Raw genomic sequence first — 26,579 nt, forward strand, 5'->3', positions numbered from 1 at the left:
CACACTTAGGTGTATCATCATCATCTACATCCTTGCAAACACTGCATTTCCTCCTCTGCTTAGCACTTTGCTTGTGCCCTGACTTTTCATCAGTTCTCTTTATTTGTTTCTTTCCAACCTTTCAATGAGCCTATTCCTAACAGTCCATATTTTCCATCTCTGCACGTCATCACGTTGCACAGAAACCTTCAGGAGCATGAAGTGTGGTCAGCCCTCTTCTCTTATTCCTGCGTTTGCATGAACTAAGCAGAGCGATTAGAGCAGCATTAAAACTTTGAATTAGTCAAGTATTAAAACAGCATTTTAGATATAGACAGAAATTAATTCAATAGCTTGCAGAGGCAGTAGCCATAGGCATATTATTTAAATGTATAGGTGAGCAGGTCATACAAGATTTATTACTGAGCAAGCAGAAACCAAATTATCCTAGTCTTGGGATATATTAAAAAAAAAAAAAAAAAAAGGAAAGGAAAAAGAAACTTTAACATCCATTATCTACAGAAATTAAGTGGTAATTTCCCAGAAAGGCTTAGAACACAAAACAACCATGTACAGTAGGAGTGAAAGATTTGGACATATTTTCCCATTAGATTCAATAATAAAGTGTGTTTAAACTTTCACTGGCATGACATGGCAAAACATTTTATATTGGGTTAGTTCTTATTTAAAAAAAAAAAGAGTTTCAACATACATACAGATTTTATGTAACAACTTTTTTGTTTAATTCTGTCTGGACTTAATATCATGAACTGAAATGAAGAAAATGATCATCAATAAATAGACTGATAAATAGAAAACATATTTACTATAAAATTACAGTCAACTTTATAATATTGTTTGAATGTTTATCAGATCACAGTTTTGGATGCTGGGCTGCATTCAGAGTATTTTACGCATATTCAGGTGTCCAGCCAAAAGGAGTGCAGAGTGTATGTGAGACTGCCATGATTACTGTTTTTGGGGTTGGTTGTACTGTAGAACTAAGTTCAGTAAATTCCTCTACATTGCTTAATATCAATCATTCTTTTCAGCAACAAAAGCCTAGTTAGCGTGGTGTGTACAGCCTAAAATGGCTCATCCAAAAAAAGTCGCTACTTGGATGTAATCAAGCAAATAGATAAGAGCCTCACATTAGATAATTACTGCATGGGTGGTTGTGTTTTAGCTGGCAACAAATTATTTGTCCTAGCTGATGCAGTGAGTAGCTTCTCATTCATCATCCATTCATTAAAAAAAACAAAAGGACACACCTTGTGGTCAAGGGAAAGATGTTAGTCTGTTTGAGAAGGGTCAAATTATTGGCTATCATGCAGAGAAAACATCTAAGGAGTTGCGGAAATTACTAAAATGGGACAGTTAAAGAGAAAACCCCCTATTATGGAGGCAAATTAGCCAAAAAAAGAAAGGCTTCAGTTTGCTGGAGATCATAGAACATAATGTTGGCTACAGATTTACCTTGTTGCAGGGTAAGAAGAGAGGAGGATGAAGCCATGCAGCTATCATTACTAGTGCCTACTGTTTAAGCATGAGAGGGGGGGGCTATGATCTGGGGTTGCTGCAATCTGTCAGGTTCAGCAACAGTATGTCCCCCCCCAAAAAAATTGAGGTCATCTGACTGCTTGTACATACTGAATGAGTAGGTTATTCCGTCTTCCCTGATGTCACGGGCATATTTCAAGATGACAATGCTACGATTCATTGAGCTCAAATTTTGAAAGAGTGGTTCAGGGAGCAGGAGACATCATTGTCACACATGGATTTGCCACTACAGAGTGCAGACCTTAACCCCGTTGAGAATCCTTGGGATGTGCTGGAGAAGAGTTGGCACAGTGGTTGGCCTCTCCCATCATCAACACAAGACCTTGAAAAATGATTGCAACACTGGACAGAATAAACCTTGTGGCATTACAGAAGATTATGGAAATAATTCCGCTGTGAATATGCACCTTAGCATGTCCGTGGCACATACATTTGTTCTATTATATTTGCTAGAGTATCAAGGATAGCTGGAGCAACTCAAACAACCTAAGTGGGGAGTGACAATTTGAGAGGCAAAACTGGGCAGATGATATTGAAAAGATACCTGTCACCCCATTCTCCCACCCAATTTTGACACTATTTCCTTTCCCCTTTTTCTCTAATCCTCTTGTCTCCCCAGACAGTGTAATTCCTTTAAAATGATGAGAGAGCGAAGCCAGCTAGACAATATTGAAAGGATTTGTCAACCTGCAAATGGCACAATGAAGCAGATGAAACTCTAATATGTGTCTCACTGAACAGCCAGGACAGTATGCCTGCTCAGTTTTTCCTCATAACAAAATAAGATACAGAAGTTTCTGTATTTTTATACATGTTTCAGCACACAAATGTGTGTTCAGTTTCCTAAAAAGCACATTTCTTTTCCCTCATTCTCACAAAACTGCAGCAAACTGGAAACCGTTTTGTTTAAACTGGAATTGCATAAACTAAGTATTTAAGTATCAAAAATTTCATTTTATATACAGAAAAATAAGACAGTGTTCAAATTGTTCAGTTGTTGAGTAGTGTCCTACCTTAAAGTTAAGCGGGTGGTTAATGGCATTTTCATATTACCAAGTGATAAATAATGATTGTTTTATAGCTTTTAGCAGCTGTTTATAGCGGCCTTTTTTTAAGATACCATATTTTTGTCGACCATAAGGCACACTTAAAAGTCTTTTATTTTCTCCAAAATAGACAAAGCGCCTTATAACGCCTTATGTGTGTAACGAGTTCCAAAGTCTATAAATGTTGCTGTGTGACTTTGATGAGCGCTCCGCTTGACTGAGAGTGTTTCCGACACGCTGCTTATATAGATAAAGGGCGGACGCGTAGAGGGCAGCATGAGAACGTTAAAGGGGGAAGTGTGGGCATGGAAGAAGACGCTAAAGGCATGCCCTCAGTAGGTATATAGTGCCGGTATGTGCATTATGCAAAACAACATCGGTTTGGCTAATGGCCCCTTATTAAAATGGCACCTGCAAAGAGACACGCTCACAAAGCACAGTTCAAACCACAAGCTATCAGGTACGCGAACAAACATGGGAATCGAGCAGCTGTAAGAGACTTCAAGATCAATGGACCAATGAGCTTCGCCAAGTCAAGAACATGAAGCTGAGTTTCCACTGAAACAAGACGAGGTGGCCCGAATTGGAAGACAGACTCGAGCCGATTCGGGCTTGACAAAGGAACTCCAACAGCTGGACATTGGTATAAACAGGGCGTTCAAAGTGAAGTTTCGAACGGCGTGGGCGCGATGGATAACAGATGGCGAACACAGTTTTACTAAGACTGGGATGCAGGGCCAGGCAAGTTACGTCACAATTTGTGAATGGATTGTGGATGTTTGGGCTAACATGTCTGCTTGTTCGAGCTTTTGCAAAAGCCTGAATCATTTATGGGGAGCCACAACGCAACAAGACTGACTCTGACAATGTCGAGCGGGAACCCAGCGTGTTCAATGGAGAACTAGCCCAGCTGTTCATTTCGGATACAGAAGATTAGGACTTTGATGGATTTGTGAATGAGGATCGATCAAAAAAACAACATGAAAACATTGATAAATTCGTCAATAAACTCAGTTTTTCTTCCGCTGCCTTTTTTAAAACACACAAACAAGCATGTTTTAAGCTAGAGTACCGGTATGTTTTACCATGCCCACATCCGGTGCGCCTTATGTATGTGTTAAATACATAAATAGCACCCATAACTGAGACTGCGCCTTGTGGTCGTGAAAATACGGTACTGGCAAGTTTTCATTCTGGTGGGAATGTTTGTTCAGACCATGCAATGCCAAGCATGACTTTCAGGCACTGAACCTAACTCTGTGCCCCACACAGCCGGCACTGAGTAGAAAAGGTATATGAAACACACGAACAGTATGTTAACAGTGAAAAAGCAAGAAAAGTAACTCTATGCAGCCGTAGCTTGCAGTTTTATTTGCAAGCTAGGGCTTTTCATTTTTTAAAAACTTCTTGGACCCAGGCAGTGATCTGGATTGCCCCCAAAATCTAATCACTTACCCCTTTATCCAACGCTGACATTTCCAGTTATGTCAAAATGCATCCATAACTTTTTAGTTACCCTGCTAACAGAATAACAAAAGCCTATAAAAACAGCCTTCACCACGGTAAGAGTAATAATAAGGAAATGCTTTATACATATGCAATACCCAGCAATCTTTACAGCCTTCTGTCTAACTCTGGATGTCCTGAAAAACTACCACTGCCAAAACACAAGAAAAAAAATCTTGAAAATCAACCTGCTAGTGCATCACATCCTCATGGCCATATAATCCTGTACTCAGGGTTGGTATGAGATGTGAGCAGTGAGACTGTGCTGTCAATTAAAAGTAAATAAACAACTAAAACAACAAAGAAAACGCAGAGCTGCGAAAGGTTTTGGTACAGTGGATGTTACATTACTCCTAAATGGAGCTGAGTCATTGCCTCCAGTCTCATCAGCATTTCTGCCAATGTCTTCTTAAAGCTTATGTTGCACACCATCATATGCAGCAGCTCAGTCATGTCAAGTGCAAATCCTTACAGTTTTTTCAGTGGTTAAAAATGGTGCAACTTGAAATAAATTCTGTTGCCAGAGTTTAAGGTATAAATCTTCATGAGTAATTGAAATACTAATACTATTTCAATTTTGAGCCTATAAATAAATATATAACAGGGCTAGATGTAAAGATTAATGTTCCCTCTCCTTACCTCTATACCACATTTATTCATTTATTTGTTTTATTTTATATTTATTTAAATGCTTGAACAGAGTTTCTACTAGTAATAAATAGTTAATTTCCCCCATAGTCTATTGAGAAAATAAAAAAAGTAATCTATTTCTACAAATGAAGTTAAAAAAAACAAAAAAAAAAAAAAACAAGCCAAGTTTTAAGCAGCTTTAAATGACTCGAGAGTAATTAAACTTAATTCTACCTGGAGTGTGCAACCACTGAGCTGTGAGTAAATGAGATTTTAAAAGCACATGTGAATCCTGAAAGTAAACAATTACATTTGCACAAGTGAAAGGTTTGGTGAACCCAGCAGCAGTCCCTCTGCTGTTCTTGCTAATGCTCTCTGTTATTGATGTGGCTCATTTAATTGAGAGTTTTTGATTATTTTGGCTGTCAGTCTGGAAAAAAATAAATAAATAAAAATGTTTTTCTCCCTTTGGCTAAGTACATGTCTGACTATACTAAATATATACTTTAAGCTAGAAAAATTCATTAGTTCCGATTTGAGGTATTTCTTATCACTGCAATGTCTGACAAAACAAACATTCTTTCTTTTTTTTTGTTTTTTTCTTTTTATAAACCAAGCACATATTCAGTCCATTACATACCCTGACCTCCTCACTGCTCCATCTGCTTTGTTGATTTTCCATTTATCCCTCTGCCTGTCTGAGTGCCTCCTGACCTTTTATCAACCAAAACGCATGTTCAGACATGCATTTTACACACAAGTACACAATACAGGATGGAAAGGGATGGATGTGACTATTTGAAAAGGTTATCTGGGCCACATTTCTTTACAGCCAACATACCAGTGTTTTTATTGTTAAACCAAGAAAGGGGAAGGTTTCAAGTTATGTGTACTTTTCAAATCTCTAAGTTTTCAGCCTTGACGTAGCTTTTAACTACTGCCAAGTGTTAGATCTGCATAATATGACATTTATTGGCACTTGTGCTCCTGTCTTCGTTTGAGTGTTAAAGGTTTGAATTTGACACATCGTGGGATTCATCAAATTGTATTTCTTAGCCTCCTGAGATGGTTTTGGCCTTCTTCTGTAAATGCATATTTTGCCAGTGCATTGAAGATAATTTCTGTCAAAATCTGACAGACGGGCTATTTAATGTAGTTGTTATGTAAGGCTTTTAATATGAATGCATTTAAATGGATGCATGAGCACAGGGATCCAAGTTGCGCTTGTCTTATCTCCAAGTCAGTGTTTGCACATGCATTTACAACATTTTCATTTAAAGAGCTCATGAATATATGCTGCACATTTTTAAATTTTTTTTTTTTTTAACTTTGTAACTTTGTTATCGGTGTGGATGTCAGTTATGCCGCAAAATTAGACCTATGCAATATGTCCTTTGAGCATCAAAATGTATGTGTGTGCAATAGTAAAGGTGCAGGTCCTACAATGTACACAAATAAACTGATATGTTCCATCAATTCCAAGGGTACTTGACACACAGGTTTGTTTATTGCCACACTAATTGTGAAGGAGAGGACATTTTGAGATATGGCTGTACGCTTGAGATTGTTATGATCCGATAACTGTCCTTGCTTTTTCCTTTTTTTTTTTCCTTTGCTGCTTGGGTAGACATTGTAGTGATAATGATAATAATAATAATAATAATAACGATAATAATAACTGGTTCAACAGGAGCATTCATTCTTTTAACTAAATGCAAGATATGGAGTAAATTTGCGTTTGACCTTGTAAATAATGTGATTTAAATCTGTATGCTGTAGAGGCGCATCATCTAGTTCTACCTTTGCCTGAAGTGGTGTTGTCTAATATAATAGCAGAGCTGCAAAAACGCTCCTCATTTACATTTCATTGTATGTACACATTTCATGTTTTGTTTTTCAACATATTGTGAAATTTTCACGTTTATTTATTTTTATGAGGGATCTCTGTATATATACAGCTCAGGCATTTTAAAGAGGAGGCACACTTATCTGCCAGCGTAGGAACTGATTTTGGTAGCCTGACAGAGTGCAAGTTGGAGAATGTGTCTGCTGGGTGAACTCTTGAATTCATCTCAGTGTCAGCTCAGCACAACTCTCTAATGAACACACACAATCACACTTTCCTCGCATGGACAAATTTTTCCTAAACAGCAAACATTTACCTGCTGGTTTTCAGCATACACATGCTTCCGTAGATAAACTCAGACATGCACACTCTCAGCTCTGCACACTAATGAATGGAAGTCCTGCATTCTAATCCATCAGATTAATTGGAAGTGCCTAGCCTTGGATTGAGGAATGTTCCGTCCCCTAAGCGTTGCTTTTGCTTTCAGCCTTTCTTTGCTATTTCTTTTCATGCGAGTGAGGGGGTAATGTTTGCAGTTTGCACTGTTTACACGTCACTGCTTCCAAAAGATTTTTCTTCCCTACTTTTCCGCATTAACATTTTGTCTCCATGTAATTATTAGACATCACTTAGACATTAACTAATAAAGTTTAGGCGGAGCTTCTTTCAGGTTAATAAATACTAAGATAAAGTAAATCATTAAACATTCTGGGCCCAGTTATTATTTTCTTTTTCTTTTTTTTTAAGGAAATTTACACCCATCATATCCAGAAAATTGTCAGTATTGATAAATAATCAGTTTTATAAATATTTTTTCAACTTTATGTTGTTTTCATTGGACAGTTTATTCTACTTTTAAGGTGTTGGTTCTATCCATTAAGGTTTACTGGTATTCAGTGTGTTACAATTTTTTCTTTTATACTATTATCCATCTTTTAATTATTCTAACATTGAGTTTTGCATAGTTTAGTGTGTTTTAGTTTATTTTGTTAATTCACATTGTACTGTTCCTTCATTTTCTCATACATGACATCATGAGTAGTATGGGGGGACACATTTAAATAAAAGGACAGATCCAAATTACATCTGTCAGAAACGTCTATTTAATTTGAAAGCATTGCTGAGCTAAAGCATCAAAAATACATCCCTGTATGCAGGGGTTGTTTCAGGGGAGCGAAAGCAACACTGGTTTACAAGGACTATTTAGTTAAAAACAAACAAATGACTTAAAAAAAACAAAACAAAAAAAAAAAAAAACAGTAAGAACAAACATGTTTCATGGTCCTAAACCATGGAGTTAAATTATGGAATAGATTAAGCGATTAAATGAAATAATCTAAAACAATAATTACATTTAAAAGACTATTTAAAAATATTACTAAATACATACAGGATGAAGAAAATAGTGTGGACTTTTATTTGTACTGTCCTGTTTTGTTTTTAATATTTTAATGTAGCTTAGTTGTTACTGTGTAGGTGAAGGTATTATCTATTTAGTTTTACACTGACACACTGTTCTGGGCGTAAGGATAGTTTGAATATTCATTTGTAAACTTTAAATATATGAATATGAAATGGTAAAAGGCTTCAATGTTCATACTTTTGCTTACTCTTTTTTTTTTTTTTTTTTTTTTTTTTTTACAAAAGAAAAAGGAAATCAGGCATTTATTTTTATTTCCTTTTTTTTGTTGTTTTTGTTATATTTTTTATGATTTATTATACTTTAAAAATCTCTTAAGCAGCATTTGAATTTCGCACAAAATTTTTTTAAATGTAAGAATTTTTCAAAAGTTATATATATAGTTATATACATCTAATGGCTTACACCAGATCTTTAGTTCTTTTTACATAATCTTCCTTCCTGAGGAGGCATGGGGAGTCGGTTACAGCAGAGAGAAAAACGCCCCCCTAACAGGTAGAGACTTCCAACGGCAACAATCTAAGTTGAATTAAGATGATAAATTCTTAGTGCATCATGGGAGGAGGACCTTCAGGAGTCTGTGCAGTCTGAGTCAGCCCTTCCACTGCTAACCATAAGCTAAAGGGAAAATTTTTAAGCTGAATCCTGGAGGAAGATGTCTGCTTCCCAAACTCACACTGACAGCTGACTCTGCAAGAAAGGGACCTGATAGATCTGCCTCCCATTCTCATTTGAAAACTAGTTCTAGTTGAATAGAGTGAATATGCCATGGCCTTGCCTGAACATACTAGACTGGAAATTGGAAGCATGTAGGACGGAAAAAGGTTTTGCAAAACAGCTGATGAAGTTGACAGTGACTGTTCTGCAATAGGCTGGTGACCTGTCCAGGGTGCACCCTGCCTCTCGCCTGCTGACTGCTGTGATGGGCTCCAGCTTTCTCATGACCCCAAATTGGACTAAACAGTTTGGAAAATGGAATGAATGAATAATTAACAGTTTCATATCATAATATTTCACAACAAATATTGTGATACACTTGCAGCTGAATTTAATGTGCATTTTGGATAGTTTGTCAGGGAACTCAAACAACGGCTTGTTTTCTTGTTTTCCACATTTGTTCATCCGTTTCCAAACATCCAAACACATTCAAGGTTTTAACTACAGCAGCAAGTGAAGCAGAGTTGCACTTGCTATTTTCATATTGTGATTAGGAATCCAAGGAATAATCTTTAACCTATTTCTAAATAAAGCAAATAAAGCTTAAAAAAAAAACAAAACATTGTGCTGAAAGAATGGCCTTGACTTGTCAGTCAATAAAGATTGCCTCTTGTCTTCTGTCACAACACAAGCTAATGCTGAATAAAATCAATTTAAGCCTTTGCATCTTTGTGTTTGCTTTTAAGTGCAAAAATTCTTCATTTCTCTCCACTGAAGCAAAACTGTCTCTCCACTCTTTATTCCAGTTCTTTTGTCATCTTCTTCTCATCTCTTCATCCTTATATGCAATTCCAGTCGAGCAGAAAACCAGACCTGTGTGCTATCAACTAAGCTGCTAATAATCTGCAGAAAGACCTGCTTTCTTATCTCCAGTTTGCTTCATTTCCATAAGACGGCTACTCTGTTTTCCTTTGCTTCTGCCCATTACTTACTGACAGATGTCAATCGAATTTGAGCTCTAAGATCGTATTAGAATCTTACTTTTCCAGTTTGAAACATGAGCATTGCACTTTGTAAAAGCCATTCTTAATGAATCTTAGTTGCCTGTTTTATTAGTCTCTTAAAGGAGTCATAACCCGATCTTTTCATGTCTCCACTTTCCTTTAAGTGTTTTTAAATAATTGTTTAAAACCTTATTAAACCAAAAAAATGTTTAGAAATTGATTGTTTTGACCATTTATACACAACAAAACGTTTCTTGGGAGATTTCATGCAAGATTTTGATAAATGCAGATGGTAGTTTAAATAATGTTAATGCAGTGCTTGCTTATTGATTGCTGGAAGTTCAGCATCGGAAGTACGTCCGATTCTTCATAAAAAAAAAAAAAAATTAAAAAAAACAACTGCTATTGATTGCAGCTAACTGACAGAGGCAGCTTTCTGAATTCAACTATTTATGTTTGAACCCGACTCTGAGCCTGAGAGAGAAGACACCGAGATGGTGGAAGAAGCACATTGACAACAAACTGTCTCTGAATGGTAAAGTCATCATTTTAATGTCTGCTCACCTTGCTGTAAAGTCAGATAGCATGTTGACAACGAAGCATGTCGTTCATGTTAATATGTCTCAGTTTTATTCTGTGTTGGACCATTTTTAAACTAGGAATGTACTTTTAATAAAATCTGAAGTTAGAGATGTAAAAAATGAACTAATGTTGACTGCTGTATCATATTTCCCCAACAAACTTATTGGCAGCAAGATGAACACACACGCATTTTAACGACACAGAGCTGCACAAAGCAGCACGTTTATTTACCGTCAGTGTTTATCCAAATTAATTAGCCTATTTCGATGTGCTGTTTTAACTCGGAGTCTGGAAAATGTCGTGATTTCCACATGACAGATCTCTGGTTGATTTAGCCACATTTTACTTTACAGATAAATAACATGAAGGTAAATATGTATAAATACAGTGTCATGGTTTGGCTGCGATTTGATGAGACTTTTTGCTGACCTATGTAGACCCGTGTTTACATAGGTCAGCATCACCTGCCATTTTTTATGCTGTTCTAACGTATCTGTTAAGCTGCACATGTGGAAATGCTGCTACAATGCTAATAGAAAAAGAACAGGGACACAGCAAGGTATTACTTATTACTTTGAAAATAAAATGTCTCATTTTCATTTCTCAGGTGCTCATATGGAAGGATGAAGCTCCAAACTCCCCCGTCTCTGATCCAACGTCCTGGCGTGGAACCTGTCTGTTTAAATGCGTTTTCATTACAAAATGCAAGAAACATTTATTAGCAGGATTGTGTACATTTACCTGTTGGAGGAAATGAGAGGGAAGTTTCTCTTCTATACCCAAAAAATTCTGAAATAAAGCTATTAAAATGGCAAATAACTGTAAAAGGCGATTATATATGGTTTTGCTATTTTATATAACAAATAGTAACTTTGCTGCAGTCACTCAGGACAAAAGCAGTTGAATTAAAGTAAATACACAACATTACCATATCCACATTTCTACATCTGACTTTTAAACATAAAATGTAAAGCTGAAGTAAAAAAAAAACAAAAAAAAAACAGCTCGTTAAAACGCAATGCCTTTATTGGTGTACAGAAATAAAATCAATACTAATTTTTAATGCAATAAAATAAGAATGATATTTTTCAGTCTTTATTATTCATTCTGTGAACACAGTTGCTGAGTTTTCTGGATTAAATGTGGTTAAATGGTGTCTTGTGGTTCTGGAGCCACTGAGCAAGCCTCCAAAGAAATCTTAATATTCCCCCAGACTGAGTTGAGGCTTCTCCAGTTATGGCTTTGTTGGTTTAGAGGACTTGAAAGGCTGGAGCAATTGTATTAAGAGATGTGCAGACTCCTACACCATCTTCACTACTGTCGCCTGGGTTCCTTTTCTGCACAGAACCAGATACTGACATCAAAACAAGTAATAAAAGTGTCTCTTAGCTTCCATTAAGAATGTATATGTGTTTGATTAATTATCATTTTCTGTATGTAAAAGTAATGAAAAAGACAACAGACCTGTACTTCTGAAGTGAGGGTGGAAAGTTCTTGATAACAGCTGTGTTCCAGTTGTTGCCTGCATTGCCAGGTCACACATGAACGAACACAGTCAAAATCCAAAAACAAACAAAAAACAAACAAACAAACAAAATAAAACAAACAAAAAAAAAACATTAAGCTTTCAGTCTTTGCTTAATGTAAACCACTTTACACTGTATTAGTAATTATTTGTGTTTATTGGCACCAGGTTACAAAAAAGAGTGCATTTAGTTTACTTGCAGGACCTTGTGTCTGTGGAAGCAGTAATTAACCATGAAAGGAGATGAATTACACTGTAGTGAGTAAAATTTTTGCAGAGATGGACAAATCATTTATTTTTATGTCATGTCGGCCTTTGTAAATCATGTTTCCAGTGTTTCTCTCGGACTTTGCTTTTACACCTTTACTGTTTTTACATACAGCATTTCGACTGTGCTACATGGAGCAGAGTTTGCTTTCTGTGAGCATTTATTTTGGGCAGAAATCTGTTGCAAACACATCTGCTAATTTCTCACTCAGATTTTTTCTTTTGGAACATCTGGAAGTTAAAGACAGTGGTAACAGGAAATTTAGTTCAAATGATAATTTAAAAAAAAAAAATTGTACTGCACTAGCCATATCATGCTGAGACTGTTTTCATAATCAGAATTCCCTGCTTTTCTCAACAGCATGGTGAACTTTAACATTCTGTCTTGAAATGATATATACAATGTTTGCCACATTTCACATATACCGGGGTGTTCTTAGTCCAACTCCTTCCAAATGCAGACTGTGAAGTCTTAATACTGTACATCTTTTATGGGTCAGAGGAGGTGCCAAGTCGGATTAGAAGATACCGAACTGCAAAAGTATTGAAAGTTTTTGATGGAAAATTAATTTTAACCTAACTTTGTTTTCCTTTGTCTTCACAGAAAGTTTACGAATTAGTGTTGGAAAAAAAAATGTGTCTGCAGATGAATAATTGATCAGTTGAAAAGAATAACATCAAACTAAAATGTCTGTTTCTCTCCCTGTCTTGTTTCCAACAGAGCTATATTCATGGTAGCAGCCAAGCTCAGTTTGTGGCTGAATCTCACATCATCCTCCTCCTAAGTATCCTTTTATCAGCTTGTATTTATTTTCTCTTTTCTTTGTTAACTTGTTTATTTGATTCAGTTTCTACAAAATCATTCATCAAGAGCAATTTGAGTCTCTTTGAAATGTGCAGGTTCATCTGGACAACACATTATTTTAATTTAGTTGAAACGCAGCATATATGTACATATGTACATATGTACATATATATATATATATATATATATATATATATATATATATATATATATATATATATATATATATATATATATATATATATATGTATATATATGTATATATATATATGTATATATATATGTACATATATATATATATATATATGTATATATATATGTACATATATATATATATATATATATATATATATATATATATGTACATATATATATATATATATATATGTACATATATATATATATATATATGTACATATATATATATATATATATATGTACATATATATATATATATGTACATATATATATATGTACATATATATATATATATGTACATATATATATATGTACATATATATATATATATATATGTACATATATATATATATATGTACATATATATATATATATGTACATATATATATATGTACATATATATATATATGTACATATATATATATATATGTACATATATATATATATGTACATATATATATATATGTACATATATATATATATATATGTTTGTCTTCATTGGACATAACAAGTACAAGGTCACACTTGCCGCAGAGAAGTTTTTTTTTTTTTTTTGCCATACTCACAATGTTTACTTTTTCATTTTATGACCAGTACACCGAGATAAAACAAACATAACTGCTGAAACATTAACACACCTACCCATGTTGTATATGCAGGTGGTATAAATATTTCTAATGAGCATCATGTAGGCAGTTTCTGCATGGATCAATGTAACCCATTGTAATTTTTTCATAATCACGAATGTATACAACCTCTCTTACTTATTTATACACGTAGGAAAATGTTTCAATCCTGTTTTTAGGTGATCGTAAAATACGCAAACCTGTAGGAATAGTAGTTCATTTCAGGGTAAATATGGATCTGAATTAATTTCCGTTAGTCAGAAGAAAACAAAGCGTAAATGATGCTTCTTGTTTTATATGAAGGAAAGGGTTCGGTCACAGCCTAATTTCACAACCTGTTTGTAAAGTTTATCACAAATGATGCTCAGAACCTTAGAAGAAGAGTTGTTGATAGTTGTCAGGTTGGAAAAGGTAATAAAACTACTCCACTAATCCAGTCAGACACCGTGTACAAATGTTGGAAATTTAAAGGTCATTGTTAAGCCTTTTCAAGAGCCGTCAACAAGAACTACCTAAATAACAACAGCTGTAATATTGTGTGAGAAGACTTTAGTAAGACCTCACTTACTGTTAGTTGTTTGTTCAGCAACAGTGTAGGGTGGGTTTATCTAAATAAAATCTTTATGGCTTTATGTAATTTTTTTATTTATTTTTTAAGAATGAAGCAACACTGCAGCATCCAAACCTCATCCTTTCTTTAAAACACAGTAGTGATAGTTTCATATTTGAATGCATCCGAACCAAGTAAAATTCATTACCTTAATCATTAGAACTTGAACGAGTCATTTGTGTAAGGAAACCCTCAACATCCACCCATCTGCCCAGTTAACTGGAAGATTTAGTGGCAATAAGTGATTCCCATATGTAGTCTGGCAAACGTATATAAACCCCCCATTGTTCCTGTTCACACATACAAGCCCATAGATACCAGTTCAGTTCAATCCTGTTATATCCTGTACAAAAAAACAAAAAACTAAAGTAGTCAATGTTTTTTCTGTATTATGTAATACCAACTTATTCTTCCTGAAGCCTTGTAAATATAAGGAGTACAGCCCACACCAAAACGTTTCTTTTTAAACTTTTCGTTTCTCATGAATCGCTGTGAATAAATACCAAAGTGTGTTTTTTGTATTAAACAGCAAAGACGTGGCAACTTTGGTTGGTGAGTGTTAGGTACACAAAGTGTATTTGTGCTGATGTGTGTCCTGTGCTTTTGTTCATTTATCTCTGCAGAGTTGACATTACTTTACTGTGTGGGCTTCTGGAAAAATAATTGAATTGAATAATAATTATGAATTTTTCCTTCCAAGGGTAAGGAACCGCTGCAGTATTGCTCTGCAGATTTAGTTCTGTAGTTTGAATAAAAGCTTTTAAGCTAGCTCTGCGTTGCTGTGAAGAACCCTGTGATCTCCTCACCTCTTTTGAATAAATATATGGAGAAAGGAGCACCGGCACCCTAGAGTCAATTCAGAAGTCAACTTCTCCTTTTTTACCACAGTGTTAAGGCAGAAAGTGATTTCCTGTTTTACTTTTCTGTCATAGGAAGTTGTATGACAAATTAAAGGCTTTGTGACCCATATGCGAGTTGGTGAGCTTAACTGGAGCAGTTTCATCAAAAGATGAAGTTTATGCACTGAAATCATATCAATTGTTGTGATGTTGCCTGGAATAGCTTCAAAATTTGAAGGGTTTCCTGGTATTGTGTTCAAACCTTGTACACTATTTATATGTTCTTTCCAAAGTGTCCTGCTCTACACAGGTATATGAATGTGCTTAATTGTGAGTGTATACGTATGTCCTCCAACCTTTCTGGGTCAGTGGGAACATGCAGCTTTGTCCTCCTCATATTCGTCTCATTTCCTTGACAACCTTGTCCCAGATGCTGCAATTACCATGGGGATGGTTCTGCTCAACGAAGCTGCTACCTCCAAGGGGGATGTTGGCAAGCGGAGAAGTAAGTAAATTCTGCTTAAAGCATTTGTCAAGAGTTTAAGGTTTACGTGTCTGTCACGTTGTTAGGCCACTAAATATGTAACAAGCAAGTGGTTTTTTAAAAAATTCTTTTATTTTCTTCAAGCCGCATGTGTGCACATTAAAATCCGCCTCAAAAGGCTACTCTGTAAATGTTAGAGGGCTTGAAACAGAGTCACAAAATAAAACGCTCATTCCTGTAGAGCACAATTATACAAGCTATACATTAATATAAAACTAGCACAAGCTGCAGTATTTAGGTAGCTTTTTACAGTTTGGCAGGTTGAACCAAGAGTCAAAACCTTCATTGGCTAGCTATGAGAACAATCCCATGTTGTACTGGGAGGATATGCAGGACTGTTTAGCAGTGTTCCCACCAAGGAATGGGACAGTTTGGTGATGTCTGGTTTAGTAAACCCTGATCGCTGTTCCATTTCGCCAGAGTAACTTACCTGCCAGATGGTGCATACTGTACATGATATAGCAAAGATGCATCAGCTATGTAACTGCATAATGTCATCGCCTGGAATTATAAGGTTGGACAGCGTACATCCGGATTGGTAAGATTGGGACCCAACGGAAGGGTCCTAAACAAGTAGAACTGCTTGGATTAGATATTTTTGCCTATCCTGAGTTTTGCTTTTGAATTATATTTGGCAGAAATGATCAGAACTAATACAGGGGCTCTTACCTGTATGTTGCTGTTTAGTGGTCTGCTGTTTTCACCGTATGAAGCACAAGCTTGTTGTGCTGTAGCCAATATCTCCATGCAAAGGTGTGTGTTGGTTTTTATTTTTAAGAGGCAGTAAAAGGTTCTCATGCATGAGTTATTTGGATGTTTAAACTTGACAATTAAGATAAACTGTCTCAAGACTTATTTCCTTCACTACTATACTGAACTTGCACATGTGCATAATGTTTAGCTTGTAGGGTTGACATGTGCAGACAGCTCTCTGCGCTACAGAGTTTCTGGCAGGCCTCTTCCATCTTTTCTCTGTTCATCTTGACCAAGCCCCCATAAATCATACTCTCGCCCTGTCTTTGTTTTTTTTTTTTTAGCTTCTTGTGTGCAAATTCTTGTGTTTCTCTTATGCTGTGAAGAACCCACCCACCCAAAAGTTTTTATGGATAGTAACTTCTAATTTCAATTGATTCCTTAAAAGATGTCTTGCAATTGATGTTACATGATGTCGCAGCACAGAAATGTCCAAACTACACAACATGTCACTATAGACACATATCTTTACAAGCAATTTGAATCAATTAATGGTAAAGTAACAAACTGAGGATCAGGTCTAATTGGTGTGTGTTAAAAATTGAGTATGCTGTAGTTTCCACTTCATTGAATCCAGCATAAGCTCCTGTTTTAACCGATGTCCGTATTAAAGCTCTCACTCAGTGACTAACCGAGGCAAAGGCCTTACCAGCATGCTAAAATGGACTTCCTAAATGTGCTGTATCAAGGAAATCGCTAAATGGGATCTGTAAAAGGTTGTTGGGAGTTTGAGTCAGTAAAAAAGTAAGACTGTAAGGAGATACAGCACAGAGAGCAAATTTTAGCAGTAGGAGCAGTCGAGTGCTGGATCAGAACTGAATTTACCTTGCTCAATATCTTTGGCTGATTACAGGCACAAGGGTCCCATTGTTAAAGTTAATATTGAAGAAGGTTCATTTTCACACCCTGTATATATATATATATATATATATATATATATATATATATATATATATATATATATATATATATATATATATGTGTTTCAAGTTAACAATGTCAATATAGGAGCTTTGGTCTGTGGAGCAGATACTTTATCTGCTTTGCAGCTGTTTTAAATGTAGTACATCTGCAGGCACAAATGATATCAACTTAACAATTTAAAAGAAATTTAAAAAGTCGAAGCATTCAGGTTTGTGTCTCATCTATTTAGTATTTCTCTTGGTGCCTTTAATGATTGCAGCACTCAGGTTGCATTAAATCCATAAGTTGATGCAAAATCTTAAAGCCTCTGCTTTGGTCGTCCTTGATCTTGAAGTTGTTCTTGAACAGGTTTGAGCTGCATTTTGACTCATTATCCCGCTTTAGTCTAGACATCTCCACAGACGTAAGCCACTTGAGGAAAGCATTAAGGATAAAGTCTCTGAGTAAAGGAGCTCCACCGCTCTTGGATCAGGGTGTAGCTGCTTCACTGAATATGTCTGACTGCAGAGTAGCAATACAGATGGGAATTTGTTCTGTTTCATCGTGTGTTCAATACACTTCATTCTCTGCATGAACATGGTCAGTGCAACAAGTTTGCCTCCTTTTTAATTTTATTTGTTGAAAGTGTATTGTTTGTACATTTCTTCAAGAACATTATAAAGCTAAAATACAACAAGGGAAGTGCAACAGATGTTCTTGCTATTGTAGCGGAATAGGCCTCTACTAATTTATTAATTTATTAATTACCTCGGAGCACCACTCATCACTTTTAATTAACCTAAGATTCAGGAGGATGAGACACCTGAAATAAACTCAATTCAATAAACAGTCTCAATTTAAAGGAGTAAATTCTAAGAACGAATGAACCAGAAATTGTGCATTCAAAAATTATGACAAGAGCGGATGAATTGATTATACATATTTATTACAGTGATGGTAAACCTACACAGTGAAAATGAGTAATGATGGAGAGGTTATTGGTGAGATGGTATAATGAATTTGTCTGCATGGAATTTCATTTATGACATTAATAAGGAACGCTGAAATTAATGAAATGAGATGGAGCAGGAAGAAACTGGTTGGACTTAAGCAAATAAATTGGGATGATTATCTTACTTAAACCTTTGATAAGAACGTGTTCAATAATTCCAAATTTGGATAAGAATTCAAATTTAATTATTTAATTAGAATTTGATGTACTGGTTTGGGACATCACAAATGTCAGAGCGCTATCAGATCCTACTTTTGAAGCGGTCGCGGAGCTGCGAACCCGGGTGGTTCTCTCCTGGACTGCGAGTCTCCGGGGAATGGACCGTCTGTCGTCAGAAGAGGTAGGTCTACGTAGCTACTCTGGGCTTCTGGGTCCGTTCAGCGGAGTTGCAGAGCGGCGTGATGATGATCCAGATTGTCCCAAAAATAGATAGTTCCAGATTTTACGTGTAAAGACGCAGTGGAAAAAGTTGGAGCTACGGTTCTGGTTAATTACTGATCTCGGGAAAAATAACTGGTTACAAATAAACACTTGTTGTACTTTCTCCCGTTCGGAAGAACGGAGAGGTAAAAGCTTATGATGAAATAACAAAAAGAAAAAGAAGACTAAAGAACTAAACAGAAGAGAAAAACTTAGACCAAGACAAAAGAAGACTGAGAAAGTCGGGCTGCCAGTCTAATTTAAACCGACCCGCCTTTCGAACTTCCAGCCAATCATGAGTTGTTTCTGTCAGAGGCTGACCAACCTTATCCAATCAGGTCAGCTCTAGTTTCTTCCCTCTGCATCTCATTGATGTGAATCATGATACCCACAATTCTTTGTTTTGTTTGACTCCAATACACATCAAGTCACATTCTTTCAGAGTTATGCAGACTTCTCGTTTGCTGGGAAGAAAAGCATTAACTTATAGTATTACTTTCACACATGAAAAGATTGGCTACATGTATTTTTATTAAAGGTGGATTAATTAATTGTCACGACTCGTCCTCATCGGATAATCCTAAAAACGAAAACTCACATTTTATTCATTCACATTAGTAGCTTAAGAGAGGTCTGAAGCTTGGAAAACATAATCAACAATTATTTAATGCAGTGTTTATGATTAATATACGTGTGTGATCAGTTCAAAGAATTAAATCAAATATCAAGATAAAATAATGGAAAAGAAGAAATTCAATCAAACAATTAACCAAAGTCATTTAGACTACGTTAAATCGGTTCCTGCAATTGGGGAAAGTAGTTTGGATTCCTTTCCAGTCTCCTCCTCAGTCAGGGGAGGGGGTTGTTCTGGCGCCATGAAGTCTGGTACTTTGATGAAAGGTGTCATTTTTGACAAGAACCAGGGTTTGGTCAGATGCGACTCTCGGCATCCCCCCGACCTGCAACTATAAATTGTTAGATTTTTCACTTAGAAATTCTTTTTGTTGATACAGCTGCCTTCTGTACAGAGAGAAGGGTGTCAATCTCTGTGTGTCGTCCTCCCTTTGGGTCAAATGGTCACCCTCCTGTGTGGACCAGTCTTACTGCAGAGAAAGAAATGACAACGTCTCTTAATCCAGTTTGAATGTCTTTTAACCCTGGAAGGCCAAGATCACTACACTATGAAACTTGCTATGAAAACAATTCATAGCAAAACCACCAGTAAAACTACAGTTTTCAATTTTACTGTTTTTTTTTAATGGCCAAATACCAATAAGATTACAGATGTGGACTGTGAATGTATATTTCAGATGTAAAGTAACATAAAACACCTTTTACTTAGAAAATACAATTTTAGATTTACATATCAAAAATAAAAATATAACTTTATTTAACTTAAAAAAAAGACTGTGATATTAAAAATGCCATTAAATGTAGGTTGAAAAAAAATATGATTTAACAACTAAATTAAAGTTTAATACAATTTTATTCTACTGTGTATTTATTTATACTGTTATATAGTATACCTTTAGCCTTATAAGATAATTGCCTAAGTGGTTCTTCGGCCAACTAATTCTAAACTCCCAGCATTACTGATTCATCATACATCTTCATTTCTGAAAATCCAAAAACATGCCTTATGCATTCATGCCATAAGGTTAATATAGTGCATAGTGTCTGTGTAAAAGAAATGGACGTAGTCTATCATTAAACATAAACAAGATTAAATTTAAAAAAAAGAACAAAAAAAAAAAAAAAAAAGAAACACAACTCCATGTAAAACTAAAGACATGAACTTTATTATGATCTCAGAATTTTACTGTAATTTTTTTTTTTTATTCCTATAGTATTCTTCTGGTGCCGCACTTGCCAGAATATTTCTGGCTTTTAGTTTCTTTTTTTTTTTTTTTTCACTCAGAATTATTTGTAGATGTGTCGACAGACTGGCTTTCTTCATATTTACTTTGTATTGCCAATCAGAATAAACTGCAACGAACCTTTTATAAGTGCATCTATTCATATTTGTGCTCCCGATGACATGGGCTTAACGTTGCATTTATCGGCTTTCTCCTCCTGTTTTTACCAGGCCAATATATCATGACTTAAATTGAGTTAAGTCAAACAGTCAAAAGAGGGATTGCCACCTTTGTCAGTGAGAGAAATTATTCAGTTTAAACAACTCGTCATTTTGCCAAGGTCATAAATCACTTAGCATACTGGCGTACTTGGTGTCTGTGCGTTTGGGAGTGTCATTATCCATGGATACGTGCTGAGATCTTTGTCATAATTGATGAGGAAGGGGAAATACGCCCCTCTGTACTTAATGAAGATACACAGACACTCTGGCGCTCCCACACTCAGAGGCGCATAAGTAGATATAGCGACCCATGAAACACAGGGGCAAAAGGGCTCTATGGAGACCCACTCAAATATGCATTAAGTCAATCAGTGTTACTCAGTTTGTATTACAGTACTTGTCAGGACATTCTCTTGAAATATATGTGAGTGTAACTGTTGTTTAGTTTTTTTTGTTTGTTTTGTTTTTTATCTCTCAAAATTGTGCATTTTAAATAAATAACTCATTTACCTGTGATGTTTTGACAATACCGTTAAAATAGACACGTGTGTTGTCTGTGTTTGAATACATAAGAGTGTCTGTGCTTCTTGGATTAGCATTTCTCACCTGGTGCCTCACACACACACACACACACACACACACACACACACACACACAGCTTCGTCACAGCACAGAGTCTGAGATTCTAATGCTGAATTTAAATATTTCTTTATGCTTTGACAGTGAAAGAACGAAAGCGGAGCAGTTATGGAACAACTGACACTGAGCGATGGCAGCTAATGTGGACTTATACATGCATGCATTACAGACCACACACACACACACACACACATAAATTGACACTAAGAATACACCTCACAGTTCCTCAGCCAGATCTTTTGTTTTGACATTGTCTCTCCCCTTCTTGCAGGCGCACACACACACACCTACTCACACACACTTTGTCACACAAGCAAAGTTAGAGGGATATCTGGCTATTCAGTCTCCAGGAGAGGTACTCATCCTAATCCCTGATTAACAATATCAGTCGGTGGTGACAGTTTAATTTAACATAGTGCCTCTCAAGGATTAGATACTGCATGAGGGTGTGTGCATACACTCATACACCCACTTATACAAGCACACGTGATTCCCCTGCAGATTAAAGATCATGTTTATGTATATTTCAGTTTAAAACGGCCACTAAGGAAATAAGATGATAATAGCTTCAAACATCATTTTCAGCATCACAGCAGGGTTGATAAGAAACTATCAGTGTTTCGACTGATTCTCTAAGTAAACGCGAAAATTAAAGGGTTTTTTTCATGATAAAAGGTATAATGTTTTTTCTTTACACACATTCAAATTATTTAGCAACCATAACTTTGGATCCTGACGGATGCAGGTAGGGCCGAGCAATATGGACACAATATTCTATATATATCAGCCTTGATCACAATGTGGGCTTTATTAATGCGGTAGACTACAAGAGTAGGCTAATGATGATCCCCAAGAAGCCTCCTGTCATTTGCTTTAAATAATGCAACTGCTGGTTGTAACCTCTTTGTTTCATTTGAACGTTTTGCTTGTGGGTTGGCAGACACAAATTATGCATTGACAAATTTGACGATTGCGCTGCAGGAAGTCGTAAAAAAAAAATATATAGTAAGTGGTGCACCAATTTGCATTGGAGTCCCACATCATGGTTGGTCCACATGAAAGTCATTTTTCTTGTAGGGCTTTTTGCTGTGATGTTACACACTTCCCCAGTCAATTTATGTTATCGTTGAAGTGTGTGTGGTAGGCTGCGTCAACTACTAACATGAAGAGAAGAGGAGGCCCTCAGTGAGCAGCATGTCTAAACCCTGCAAGCCAACTCAGTCTGAACAGTTCAAAGAAAGTTGCCTCAGTTCTTTTAATGTGCATGAAATGATTTTAATGGATGCCTTTAGCACAGAATCAAATATTCTCACAGGCCATTGTCTAATAATTATTCAGCAAGAATCAGAATTTGTGAAGATCCACAAGTTGGGGAAAAAAAGGTAAATTCAAAAGCATCGGTTCTGTTGATGATTCTCATGCAAATGCTGCTTGTTCTCATCCATACAGTGCAGACATGGCAAGCAGTAATACACTGAGGTTCTCACACTGTACAGCTGCAAAGGCTTAAAAGAGTAGACCGTGTAATAGGTGATGTTTCAAGTAGTGTTTCTGCTACAAATCCAACTTTAGCTTTGAATTGCTACTCCACAAGAACGAGCTAACCTGGCTAGAGACGGCCTGGGTGGTCGTGGGTGGAGGCCTTTGTGTAGATGCACCCTGAGGATATTGTTTCCTTATCTGGTACACATGTACCTGGTCATTCGTCTTTTTTAACTGTTATAGGGGCAAATAGGGTACGGGTGAAGGTGGTTGTGGGTGGGTGTAAACCTTGATTCAGAATCTTCTTAAGCAGCAGTTTAACATAACTCTTTGTGTGTGCTTTCTTGCAGTCATTTGCCTGGTTGGCCTTGGGCTGGTGGTCTTCTTCTTTAGCTTCTTGTTGTCCATCTTCAGATCCAAGTACCATGGATACCCCTACAGGTAACTGTAGCAACTACATTTTTCAGTGAAGCCTGAACTCCTTTTCCAATATGCAAGAAAATTTTACAAAACACAAGCTTTGAATTCGCTGGGGTTGATTGAAAACAAACGAAGCACAAATTGAAACTAGTTCAAATGGTTCTTTTTCGTCTCCTCGTTAAAAAAAAAGCCGTTGTTTAAAACATCTTTTGAAAAAGGTTCAAGATGCAGAAACAGTATTATTATTCAGAGAACAGTTTCTTTACAAGCACCTATCAGTCCTTCATATATTGAAGCACACATCATGTATGTTCACCTAATGTCCTGATTTACCCAGATTATTAGTAGTCATCGATGCTCTCTAAAGTTAGCAATGTCGTGATGTGCCGGCACTAATTCCCTCCGGCTCAATAAGCCATAACAGCAGCGATTTTGTCTCACTTTTAACCAAAGGTCACAACCACATAAAAAAAAGATTTAATGTTTGACAGAAAATACAACTCTGCACAGTCTGGGTCCAATTCATTGCCACTTGAGCAGCTAAGGGATATTACTGCGCTGCAACCAAAGCTCCCAGATGCTTAAATTCAGCTTTGGATCTGTGAATGATGCAGGATATTGAGGGCTCTTCAACAGGGCTGATCATTTATTGTCACGGGGCTTGATCTCTGTTTTTGAACTGTTATTTGAAATTGGTCAAAATTATATCATCTCAGTTTGTTAAAGGGTTTAAAAAAGAATAGTTGTTGCCAAGTAATTGTAGTATAAAAATCTTTACTTTTAGGTTGAGCGTTAGTTTTATTCTTCCTCATTTCCAAGATGTTTTATGGAAATTTAAACTAATAAGAAAAAAATAAACAGTTTCTCATTTCAGAAACCAATGATTGGATTATTTTTATATTTATTACAGAATTTATGTTAAATAAAGTAGAGAAGGAAGATTTGAGAAATGGCCAGTTGTAACCAGTTTGTTTTTTAGATGGTGGCTGGGACATTTTTACATCAAAGTGCAGCATAAGAACCTAAACAATCATCACAAATAACCACGACAACTTTACCTTTAATGTAAAGCATATCATATATATTGTCAGTCAGTTCTTTGTTGCACCTTTAGTCTGACATTAATGAAGTATAATGGAGACGTTAGTATTGAACAACCCCAGTTTTCAGACTCAATAAATAAAAATTTAATTTGGGGTCAAATTGACCCCAAAGGACAACAGAAGGGCAAAAGCAGGTTTTAATGAGCTGTTCTTACACATGACTGAAACATGACACGTCAGAGCAGTTGTTCCACACTGAACTGAACTGTTTCATCGATGAGGGGAGATCTACTCTGACATAAAGAATCTTTGGATTATCAGTAAAGATGCTGTGAAAGTTTTTTTTGGATAAATTTATGGTTGGCCTAATGAATCGTGGAGCTTGGTTTTCTGAGTTTGGTTTTTGTTTTTCACTTCCTTATGAACAGATTTCTTTGTAAAATGAATTTTAAAGAGGAAGAGAGAGGAAAACGTTTTGTCAGAACAATTTCTTTTGGACATGGCATAAAATGACATACAATTGAACATAATTTGGTTGTTTTTGTTACTTTTGAAAGTAATTGGTCAAAACAGATCATTATCAAAATATTCAAGGATGATTATTTTCTTGTTTTTGTTTTTTTGTTGTTTTTTTTAAGAAACTTTTTCAAACATTTACTTCCATTTTGTTTCACCAAAATGGACTATTTTTTTCCATGTATGATTCGTAAATTGCAGGCAAAATGCAAGAGAGAACAAAGCTCAAAAACAGGTTGAGTACTCTTCTCGGTGCTTTATCAGTGCACTTCACTCCTGCTTATACTGAGCTCTAAGTTGTGCCATTTGAAATTGCTGTTATTTGTGTTTGATTATGACTTCCTCCGTATGATTATGGTGCATGTTTTGAATTTGAATGGTGTGTACCCTACCAGCACTGAAAGGCGAGTCTGCTGTTCCTCAGTTTTCGTTATAAATACAAATATATCCACAGCAGCATTGAAGCTGTTTTGCCTGATTACAGGCTACCACAGACTGTTTAATTCATTGAAGTACTTTTAAAGAATTCTCCCACAAGACCCACAGCAGTTTTCTTTTCTATATGAATATGTTTTGCCTTCTTCACAAAAAGCTGCAGTTGTGCAACACAAACCACAACCACAACAACAAAAAAAACCCCACTTTATTTATATTATTTCATTCTTCTTTCTTTGTACTTTACCCTGACCCTCCTCTTCCTCTTTTTCACAGCTTCCTTATTAAGTAAGAAGAAAAAGACAGAGGAGGAGGTCAGAGGATCGTGAAGAGGCGGTGTAGGTGAAAAGAAGAGGAGTCAAGAATATACTTGAAAAGCTGTGGATTTTCTGATGAGTCTACTTAATGGGCTTTCTTTTTGTGTGTGTTGCTTTGTATCACCATCTTTCAAAGAAAAACTTCAAGTTAAATAAAAGAAAACAACTTTTTTTTTTTCTTTTTTTTTCAACACTGGAAAAATAAAGGCATTTGGCATGTCACCGTATAATTGTTTCTTCATTATTTTTCCTAACGGATGAAAATTCTTTGCGGGTCAATGCACAAATTAGATTTGTTAACATCTTAAGTTTGTACAAGTATAGAAAATTTCACAAAAAAAAAAAAAATAAGAATGAAAAAAGTGCTGCCAGTGAATCTTTAAGCTTTAACAGAAAAACACAACATAAACAGTCTGTATGTTTATAAGTAATGACAAAGATTTTAGCAAAGACCTTGTAGAACTGAATTAGTTTTGCTTGTTTACAGTCCGGTCCGGCTTTAAAGATCAACTGACTTTGCATTCAAACAGTAAACCATGCATTATTTTCACAAAATGCATATTCCTGCTGGTTTATTTTAACTGTAGGTATTTTTGTTTGCATGTGAAAATAAGCTTGAATGAGACTTATTTTCACTCATTTGTATTTTACTCCAACACAAATGAGAAATTGTGTTATAAATTTTATGCTGTATATGTTTTTAAAATTGACATTTAAGTTATGATTAGTCATTTCAATAATATGATCAAAAAGACACTGCAAATTTCTCATAACAGGAACTGATTCCAACCACCAAGTGTCAAACAAAACTCCATACAGATGTCCACAATCTTCCCTTCATGCTGCATTAAATGGGCAATCACTACTTCCAGCGTGAACACTGAATTCAAATCACTGATGCAAAAATAGTAACCCATC

At 35.8% G+C, this 26,579-nt stretch overlaps 1 protein-coding gene across 1 annotated transcript in view; it reads left to right on the plus strand.

Moving 5' to 3' along the window:
- The window catches only part of LOC306774371 (dolichyl-diphosphooligosaccharide--protein glycosyltransferase subunit TUSC3), a 66,960-nt gene extending 41,096 nt beyond the window's left edge, over positions 1-25,864 (plus strand). Inside the window, exons 7-10 of the mRNA XM_079264393.1 lie at positions 12,744-12,807; positions 15,531-15,605; positions 23,281-23,371; positions 25,621-25,864. Coding sequence (XP_079120519.1) covers positions 12,744-12,807; positions 15,531-15,605; positions 23,281-23,371; positions 25,621-25,636 — 246 coding nt within the window. The 3' untranslated portion in view covers positions 25,637-25,864. The remainder of the gene's footprint in view (positions 1-12,743; positions 12,808-15,530; positions 15,606-23,280; positions 23,372-25,620) is intronic.
- Positions 25,865-26,579: the final 715 nt, after the last annotated feature.

The sequence above is a fragment of the Telmatherina bonti genome (genome assembly GCF_933228915.1).
Source record: "Telmatherina bonti genome assembly, chromosome: 3".
Lineage (NCBI taxonomy): Eukaryota > Metazoa > Chordata > Actinopteri > Atheriniformes > Telmatherinidae > Telmatherina > Telmatherina bonti.